Raw genomic sequence first — 10,814 nt, 5'->3', positions numbered from 1 at the left:
CACCACATGCAAAGAGCATTTACAAGAAGAATATAAGAAACACCAGCGGACCGGTGGTGATATCTCACTAGTATCCGTCCCACCGCACCACACACCAGTGATTTATGGATGCTGGCTGGCGGGGCTCGCTAGGTTCATGGCGGTGTGTTAAATAGGGTCGGACTGCTGGAGAGGAGAGAGATGATTGTGTGGAGGATGGAAAATGGCTAGAGCACAGCAGAGAGAGTTTCTACAACCTGAGGAAACTGGATCTACAGTGCACTAAAAAGAAAAATGACCCCCAACAGAAAGTAGAAATTCTCTGATAAGTGAAATCATCTTGAATCCAGTCTAAAAATCAAATAATATTCATCTTCATTCACAGTATTAAACCATTAAAGCAACATTTTGTATCAGTTCTACCTTAAATCAGCAGCTTCAGGATCATGCTGATGCTCCACATGCTGCTCTACCTTCAGATGCTGCTACTGGAGCTCTCAGCTTGTCCAGAAATGTGTGTGTACAGCTCTCTATTACTGATTTGTATTTGCCGCAGTGGAGTAAAAGTGATTACAGCCCTCAACTGTAGGGGGAGCCCAATACTAGGTAGTGGTTTAGCATTTGGTTTCTAGGGTATTGCTAGATGGTTACTCGGGCTGCATTTGCTTGTTGGTGGTTGCTATGGTGATTTGGGTGGTTGCTGTGATATCTGAGGTGGTAGCGAAGGTGCTGCTAGGTACACTATATGTCCTAATGGATGCATGGGCCCAGGTCCTGACAGCATAGAGATAATATGAAGCTGTGATAAGGGGGGGGGGGGGGCTTCCTCACGCTCCTCTTCCTCTTTCAGAGAAAAAAAGAGTACAGTAAGAGTGTGGTCTCCTCACAGGCGCTCAGGCTCCCGTCTCGGTTCTGCCCAATTACAGTATGAAAGTAGTTCTGCTTCTTTTAGCTGGACCATCGTTCTCCACTCTGCTGCATTTCAGAACTCACAGACGTGTCACCTTTCTCAGCTCAGCTCAGAGGAGCAACAACACCAGGTAAATAAACGAAGGCATCGACGCTGTGTTTATCTGAACAGTGCTGAACTCTCGGCCTTGCTGAACTTCCCTCAGTGTGAGCAGAAAGGCAGGAGGACTGACGCTGAGGCTGATAAATTGGAGAACTTTCAGACAGGGCTGCAGACGGCGATCCCGTGGGTGGGTTTGAGCGATTAAAGCGAACTCGGGCCAGAACGCAGCCGCAGCACAGCTTTAATTGCGCTTCGCTTTCGGTGTCGGACCAGCATCACTGCGAAAATAGACTAGAGGATCAGCAGGCAGAGCAGAACCTTCACTCGAGCTGCTGCTTCTGAAGGGACGGAATCAATAGTGATGGAAATATTCCAAATCCAGCCGGCTGGAGACGTTCTGAAGCCTTACCCATCCAGACATCTCACACATGCTCATATATGCACATATAGAAAAGAGTGGGCGCATGTATACACATCCTATTTATATACATATATATATCTTTGGACACTAATGCATAATAAATGGGGCATATATATTTCCTTGATTGATATGGACAAAAGTATTGGGACACCCAATCCACCCCACCTAATCATTCCAACCTCTCCAACTCCAACCCCAATCCCAAAAGTACTGGATGGAGCTCCTCCACCATCATTCCAGAGAACACAGTTCTTCTACTGCTCCACAGCTCCTCAATGCTGGGGGTCTTTATCCCCCTCTAGCCCCTATTAGGCAGCATGGAGCCAATAGGGTCATGATGTTGATCTGCTCCAGAGAGTCCTATTCTATTGGCAGTACTTCTTCTCTACAGGGACTAGACAAGCTGTGTGTGTCAGCAATAGGTGCAAATGAAAGTAGCTGAATGCATTCATTAGAAGGGGTGTCCACAAATATATGGACATACAGTGTAAATGATTAAAAACATGTGCTACACATACAGTGTATATGTTGATATAGGGCTGAAATGTATATACTGTATGTCCCATATGTGAAAATGGCCAGTCCATGTATTTTAATATTGGTTATATATTTTAAATCAATATATTGCCATATATCAGTTTCCATGTTTGTACTACAGGAAACACATTTCAATAACAAAGATGCTTTAGTGAGTATGGACTACACCCATGGAGGCAAATTCTGAAGACTCAGGGGACTGGAGTTCTGGGTGGCATTGGTGATGGGTGTGTAGAAAAGAAGGGAGGAGACGGTGTGGCGGTGGGTGCAATGAGAGTGGACGGTATATACAGGAGCTGGTCATAAAAGTAGAATATCATGAAAAGGTTGATTTATTTCAGTAATTCCATTCAAATAGTGAAACTCTTTTCTACCACATATTTTCCTTCCCTTCGCCTCTCTATTAATGTGCTTGGACACAGAGCTCTGTGAACAGCCAGCCTCTTCAGCAAAGACCGTTTGTGTCTTGACCTCCTTGTGCAAGGTGTCAGTGGTTGTCTTTTGGACAGCTGTCTAGTCAGCAGTCTTCCTCATGATTGTGTAGCAAACAGAACTAGACTGAGACAATTTAAAGGCCTTTGCAGGTGTTTTGAGTTAATTAGCTGATTAGAGTGAATTTGTGAATTTGTGAATTTTTCATTATTTGTCAGTTATAACCATCAAAATAAAATAAAAACACTTGAGATATATCAGTCTGTGTGTAATGAATGAATATGATACACAAGTTTCACTTTTTGAATGGAATTACTGAAATAAATCAACATTTTTTTTATGATATTCTAATTTTATGACCAGCACCTGTATAGGCCTGAGGAGGAGCTGGGGCGTGGTCAATCTCCCAAAATGAAGTTACGTCATAACTCCACTTAGCAGTACTTATAATTGATTCAATTCATACAATTTTTAAAACTGTGATACATGTAGAGCATAGCATATCTGTGTTTATGCATAACAGGTAGAATTACACATGTTGTCCTAAAAACATATTGCATATGGCATTAATATCATTAATATCAGCCAGCTTGATAAAATTGTTCGTTTATTAGAAGCAAGAACCTTAACTGTGGAGGATTCGGGCCTGGATTGTCTGCTACTGGAATATTCTGGTAAAATTCTGCTTAAAAATAAATGATGTTTCAGTTAAGTTAATAAGGCGCTTGTATCCCCATTAAATTTCAGAGCACAGTGAACGTCAGCGTAAATTTGGTGCTTTTGAGCAACTGGAGCTCAAACAGGGCATCTAACGCAACACCACTGGAACTCAACACGCTTGGAGGAGAATGCTAACTGCTAGTTCTGTTACATCGGCTAACAGATGTCCACTCTGGCCAGCATCCCCCACGCTGTGTGATGGAATGATAAGACAGGAAGGATCATCCTAAATAGCCAGAAAGAACGAGAGAGAGAGAGAGAGAGAGAGAGAGAGAGAGAGAGAGAGAGGAAGGACAACTATGCTCTTTGGGACTTCCACTTACGGATGGCTGTGGCATCGCCAGGTACCGAACTTCCAGGCAGTCACCCTGGTTTGTAAGAGTGTCTGTAAAAGAAGATGAAATACAGCAGCACAACACTGTAAAAGCCTTCATTTTTTATTACTGTGATGATCCCCCAACTCCCGTTTCCTCAGTATTTTACAACATTGGACTATGATAAGACGTCTTTACACTATATTCATACTGGAGTTAACTTAAAGTGGTTTTGTACATGCTTCCGGATCAACATTCCCGGGTCTGAGAGCATAAGGATGGAGAAAGGCACATGAGTACGTGATTCTGTTGTGCATAAGTGATCGAGTCTGTAAATCAAACACAGAGAAAAACAGATCAATTAGATCAGACAAATCAAAACCTGTTCGATTGGACAGCTGGTATAAAGCTGAACAGAGTCAGAGTTTATTCTTTTCCTTTTTTTCTTCTATCACTCAGGATATACACGGGGAAAGTCTAGTCTTGATATTTTTTTTTTATCAGAAGCGATAAATAAAGAACTACAGATATGGCGTCTGATATCAGAGAGCCTATCTTTAGGTTTTACTCAGTGCTGATCTTCAGTGCACTCAGACAGGAGGCACTGAATTCACTGGATCTGAATCTGTATCATTTCCACATGAATATACAGTCATACAGCAATGTGAGAGTGTAGCTTACAGTGATACCCAGTGAAAAGGGGAGTGGCTAATTCAGTCAACGACATGTAATATGATAAGATAAACAAATATCAATAAATAATGTAATTTGTAAAAATAAATATAATCACAATAAATAATTCAACCACAAAAAAATAACAAAAATCATTACATGCAGGTTATTACATATATACACTATATGTACAAATACTTGTGGACACCCCTTCTAATGAATGCATTCGGCTACTTTAAGCAGCAACCATTACCCAATAGAATAGGACTCTCTGGAGCAGATCAACATCATGACCCTATTGGCTCCATGCTGCCTAATAATGCCAGGCGTGGGCTAGAGGGGTATAAAGCCCCCCAGCATTGAGGAGCTGTGGATGATGATGGTGGAGGAGCTCCATCCAGTACTTTTGGAATAAATTGAGGAGTTGGGGACGATGAGGTGGGGTGGTGATCATCCATCCAACATCCTGACCTCACTATCACTCTTGTGGCTGAATGCAATCAATCAAATTCTCACAGCAATGTTCCTCCTCCAAAATCTAGTAGAAAGTCTTCTTCTCTGGACAGTAGAGACAGTTACTCCAACAGAAGCAGGATCAGCTCTTTTAATAGCCTTGATTTCAGAAGAAACAATGAATGAACAGGTGTCCCAATACTTTTGTCCATATAGTATATATACTATACACAATTCAGCATGTGTATCGTATCATAATGCTACTTCCTGCTAGCGCCTCTATGGGCTTTCCTGTGTTATGCTAGCATCAAGTCACACGTTTCCCCTGACTGAGTTTACTGCTTATTGCTGATTGACCAAACACACACACACACACACACACACACACACACACACATATATATATATTTGAAATTTATAATTAATACAGGTAACATTTTTTACTTTATATGTCAGTTTTACAGCACATCCTTCAGTAAATACCTGTCGGCTGCATGTTAATGCTAGCTGCTAGCGGAGTGTGTGTGTGTGTGTGTGTGTGTGTGTGTGTGTGTGTGTGTGAACTTGTCTGTCTGAACTTGTTAGCGCTGCTGAGCGGGTCAGTTCAGACGTTGTAATCCTAATACGATAAGGGACCGGGTTCTTTAGGGTGTGCTTAGTGCTGTTATGGAGTCGTTATGCTTATGCTGATTTCTGACCATCGGTCATACCACGTAACGGAGCAGTTATTCAGACTTCCGTTGTTATGAGGAGGTGGGCAAATCTCCATATCCAGGGCTCAGCCAATCAGATTAAAGAGCTAAACTACGGGTTTAATAATAGAATAAATATGGTAACATTCAAAAGTTTGGAATTATCTGTGATAAATCGTTTTTTTTTATAACAATTGATTTTAAATATTAAATTATATTATTATAATAATTAATATAAAGTCACATTAAAAGTAATATTTAATTTTATTTGTAGTATTTTGGTAAGAATAAGACGATACTGAATGAAAAATAATGTACTGTTCTTCATTATTTACAGTTTTGTCATCTGATCTGCCTCAAGGTTAAGAAATCCACATACCATTGGTGTGTGTGTGTGTGTGTGTGTGTGTGTGTGTGTGTGTGTGTGTGTGAACGCACCTTTATCAGTACAAACACACTGCAGCTCTAACAGCTTTCCACAGCTACTGTTTAATTATATTGAGCTCTGGAGAGGGAACCCATTCTCACATGGTTTAGTGGTTCTGTTGGGTCTAGAACAAAGTCCACAGTTCTTACTCTTAGCACATTTGTCAGTGTTGATTCATGTGGAAATGATGCATCGTTCAAAAGTTTGGAATCACTTTTTTTTAATCATTTGTGTAACTTTATGAACAAAAATAATTTGACATCAAACAAAATACAGCATGGATTTTAATATTCTAGATTAGAGACTAAACTGTCTACCATTCTGTCTAGTTTATAATGTTTAAATGGTTATTTAAATGTTATTTACTACAAATGATTTACTTAATGTTTTAGGTTTTGTGTTGTTTTATTGGAGCTTTATACTGGATATTGATGTTATCAGAACCTTATACTGGATATTAATGTTATTAGAAATTGATTCTGGATATTAATGCTATTAGAACTTCATACTGGATATTAATGCTATTAGAACTTCATACTGGATATTAATGTTATTAAAACTTCATACTGGATATTAATGTTATTAGAAATTGATTCTGGATATTAATGTCATTAGAGCTTTATATTGATATTAATGTTATTAGAGCTTCATACTGGATATTAATGTTATTAGAAATTGATTCTGGATTTTAATGTCATTAGAGCTTCATACTGGATATTAATGTTATTAAAACTTCATACTGGATATTAATGTTATTAAAACTTCATACTGGATATTAATGTTATTAGAAATTGATTCTGGATATTAATGTCATTAGAGCTTCATATTGGATATTAATGTTATTAGAGCTTCATTCTGGATATTAATGTTATTAGAGCTTCATACTGGATATTAATGTTATTAGAATTTTTATACTCGATATTGATTTTATTAGAAATGTATACTGGATTTTAATGTCATTAGAAATTAATTCTGGATATTGATGTTATTAAAAATCATACTGTATATTAATGTTATTAGAATTTCATACGGGATATTGATATTATTAGAAATTCATTTTAATGTTATTCAAATTCATTCTGGATACTGATGTTATTAGAAATAAATACTGGATATTAATGTTATTAGAGCTTCATATTGGATATTAATGTTATTAGAGCTTCATACTGGATATTAAAGTTATTAGAGCTTCATACTGGATATGAAAGTTATTAGAACTTCATTCTGAATATTGTACAGTTTGTCAGTCAGTTTAGAATCAGCTACCGCTCTGATCATTATTTTTGACTAATTTCTAGATTATTTACATATTTTAATAGAACAATGCTGCTGTGAAAGCTGTGAATGGGATCAGGGTAAGTGTATTTAAGTCGTTTTATAAGTTTAATCTGTTTTAAGATGATTAAAGAACAGTGATTCCAAACTTTTGAACTGTTGTGTAAACCAAGTAGATTCAATGCTTTGCCTTCTTTAGTACACTTCCTGCTTACTGTCAGCATGAGGTAAAACACTCTTCCTTTACTGCGATGGTTACAGCAGGAGTTTATCTCCTCTTAAATCCAGGCGTGGCCTTCCAGCACTGAGTCTGTAAAGTCCGTGGAGATGCTGAGCACTTTGGAGAGGCTGAATGTTCCTGACTGTGCAAATTTGTCTGCGGTGTGGACGGTCTCCTCGCTGGGCCGAGTGTGTCTGCAGCGTTTTATCTGCAAGCACTGCTGATAAAAAGCTCCTCAGCCCGGAGAGCGACCCTGCGGCCCACGCTGAAACTACACACCATCATTATTGGAGTCGTGTCCGCTCCCTCCGGAGCATCGCGGATGTCCGAGGCAGTCAGTCCTGCGCTCAAAGAAGGAAGTGTGTGTTTCTTCCCCCCCGGTGTGTGTTTGTCTCTGTGTTTTCAGTGTTTGGGGTGTTTGATCCAGTTCCGAATCATCCACTTCTGTCCAGAGCAGCGCTGCACCACCAGCCGCAGGCCGAAATTTGCGTCCTTGGACATTTCCACCTCCAGACAGCGTCCTGTGTCTCGGCTTATGATGGGACCGTTCTGGAAAAGTGAGAAACTCAGTCATAACCTTAATTCACAGATTAATATTCCACCCCTTTACAGTCTGAACCATCCAATACAGCCCAGCAACACTGCCCTCTGGTGGTCAAACAGCCCTGGGGTAAACCATTCAACTCCCAAAGGTGTGGGTCATAACATCAAATAACTGCCAGATCACTGCCAAATAGTAATGTTATTAGAGCTTCATACTGGATATTAATGTTATTAGAGCTTCATACTGGATATTAATGTTATTAGAGCTTCATACTGGATATTAATGTTATTAGAGCTTCATAGTGGATATTAATGCTATCAGAGCTTCATACTGGATATTAATGTTATTAGAGCTTCATACTGGATATTAATGTTATTAGAGCTTCATACTGGATATTAATGCTATTAGAGCTTCATACTGGATATTAATGTTATTAGAGCTTCATACTGGATATTAATGTTATTAGAGCTTCATACTGGATATTAATGTTATTCGAACTTCATACTGGATATTAATGTTATTAGAACTTCATACTGGATATTAATGCTATTAGAGCTTCATACTGGATATTAATGCTATTAGAACTTCATACTGGATATTAATGTTATTAGAACTTCATACCGGATATTAATGCTATTAGAACTTCATACCGGATATTAATGCTATTAGAGCTTCATAGAACTTCATACTGTATATTAATGCTATTGGAACGTCATACTGGATATTAATGTTAATAGAGCTTTATACTGGATATTAATATTATTAGAACTTCAAACTGGATATTAATATTATTAGAACTTCATACTGGACATTTATCTCCAGGTGGAAGAAGAACCACCAGAAGAAACTCTTCACCTCACACTCGTATGTGTCCGAATGGCCTGAGATCTTTCAGCTGTGTTGAGTTTACAGAGAGTGAAGCTCAGGAGTTTGAGCTGCTCTCCTCTGTGGTTTTACAGATGAAACTCTTGTATGTGGCGGGTTGAGTCAGGTCTGAGTTTGTTTAGAGAGTGAACTGAAGACTCGTGTTCATGAACTCTGTCTTCTACAGTCCTGTCCTTCTACTACAGCCAGAGGAACTGAGACAGTGCTTAAGTCTGAGCATCTAAAATCATATAAACACTGATACTCAAACTTTTGACTGCTTTCTGTAAGAACTACAGAACACAGTACTTTTACTTTCAGTACTTAAGTACAAAATTGTAGAATACTTTAGTACTTCTACTTAAGTATGGAGCTTAAAGACACTTCTACCTGTACTCAAGTCCCTTTTTTATTAGAGCACCTGTATTTTTACTCCAGTTTGGGGGACTTTATACATGTCTGGTGGTCTTGCAGAAACACATTGTGTGATTCGACACCAGCAGACTGCTACATCATCTCCCACCGGAACCAGCGCTCTCTCCACACACTCTACCTGTGTGAAATCCCAAAGCCTCTGAGATGATCTCGACACAGCATCGCATTTCTTCAGGCTCGGAGTGCGGCCCCTGCCGTCGTCCACCAGGCATTTGGTATCAGGCAGAAACGTGGTGGACCCCAGTGGGCCGAGCTGCAGGAGACCCTCAGTGGAATACCTGGCTAACTGAAACACAACAGAAGAGAAAACAGCGTGAGAACTGACAGAAGCAATTTACAAGAAACCTCAAGTGGCACAACCCAATGACCCTCTCGACTCCGCCCACTAATGTTCTGGGGTTGAACAATACAGCTGAAACTGCTAAAAATGAGAGCCTGTAGCTCCGCCTCCTCAGTGTATATCACAATACCTACATTTAGAGCGTTATTAATATTCACCCTAATGAGAGACTGTAGCTCCGCCTCCTCAGTGTATATCACAATACCTACATTTAGAGCGTTATTCATATTCACTCTAATGAGACTGTAGCTCCGCCTCCTCAGTGTATATCACAATACCTACATTTAGAGCGTTATTAATATTCACCCTAATGAGAGACTGTAGCTCCGCCTCCTCAGCGTATATCACAATACCTACATTTAGAGCGTTATTCATATTCACTCTAATGAGAGACTGTAGCTCCGCCTCCTCAGTGTATATCACAATACCTACATTTAGAGCGTTATTAATATTCACCCTAATGAGAGACTGTAGCTCCGCCTCCTCAGTGTATATCACAATACCTACATTTAGAGCGTTATTAATATTCACCCTAATGAGAGACTGTAGCTCCGCCTCCTCAGTGTATATCACAATACCTACATTTAGAGCTTTATTAATATTCACCCTAATGAGAGACTGTAGCTCCGCCTCCTCAGTGTATATCACAATACCTACATTTAGAGCTTTATTAATATTCACCCTAATGAGAGACTGTAGCTCCGCCTCCTCAGTGTATATCACAATACCTACATTTAGAGCTTTATTAATATTCACCCTAATGAGAGACTGTAGCTCCGCCTCCTCAGTGTATATCACAATACCTACATTTAGAGCCTTATTAATATTCACCCTAATGAGAGACTGTAGCTCCGCCTCCTCAGTGTATATCACAATACCTACATTTAGAGCGTTATTAATATTCACCCTAATGAGAGACTGTAGCTCCGCCTCCTCAGTGTATATCACAATACCTACATTTAGAGCGTTATTAATGTTCACTCTAAAGCAGTCCTAATTGCAAACCTGGGATACCTTAGAAACCACTTGGAACAGCATTAAAACTGACAGGCATCCTTATAGCAATTTTCCAGGATACCACTGCAACCACTTAGCAACATCACAGAACACAACTGGAACAGGACAGCTTCTGTCTAGCAACTACCTGGAATGCTATGGATAGCACTTAGCCACATCATAGCAACCACATTAAATAGTATGGCAACCACCAAGCAACACCCTAGCAACCACCTAGGAATTCAGCTGAAGAATCATTTTGTATTTATTATTTTTATTGTTGTTGTTGTTGTTGTTGTTTTTTTTGTTGACCATTTCATGCAGCCTGGATCACCCAGCAAATCTCATTTCTGGGACACAGCTGTGCTGCTCAATAATTCAGCTGAAAGACAATAATCTGAGGTCAGGTGGAGCCACACGCACATGATGATGCACAAAAGCTCATTCTTCCGTCTGCTGAGCTGAAAGGAATGACCTCTCC

General features: G+C 39.6%; 1 protein-coding gene across 1 annotated transcript in view; it reads right to left on the bottom strand.

Moving 5' to 3' along the window:
• Positions 1-3,537: 3,537 nt before the first annotated feature.
• Positions 3,538-10,814, bottom strand: part of galnt9 (polypeptide N-acetylgalactosaminyltransferase 9) — a 106,826-nt gene continuing 99,549 nt past the window's right edge. The window contains exons 11-12 of the mRNA XM_072664896.1: positions 9,116-9,283; positions 3,538-7,703 (exon numbers count right to left, since the gene is read on the bottom strand). Coding sequence (XP_072520997.1) covers positions 7,557-7,703; positions 9,116-9,283 — 315 coding nt within the window. The 3' untranslated portion in view covers positions 3,538-7,556. The remainder of the gene's footprint in view (positions 7,704-9,115; positions 9,284-10,814) is intronic.

Source organism: Salminus brasiliensis, chromosome 20, assembly GCF_030463535.1.
Source record: "Salminus brasiliensis chromosome 20, fSalBra1.hap2, whole genome shotgun sequence".
Taxonomy (NCBI): domain Eukaryota; kingdom Metazoa; phylum Chordata; class Actinopteri; order Characiformes; family Bryconidae; genus Salminus; species Salminus brasiliensis.
This window is presented reverse-complemented; position numbering and strand designations above follow the sequence as displayed.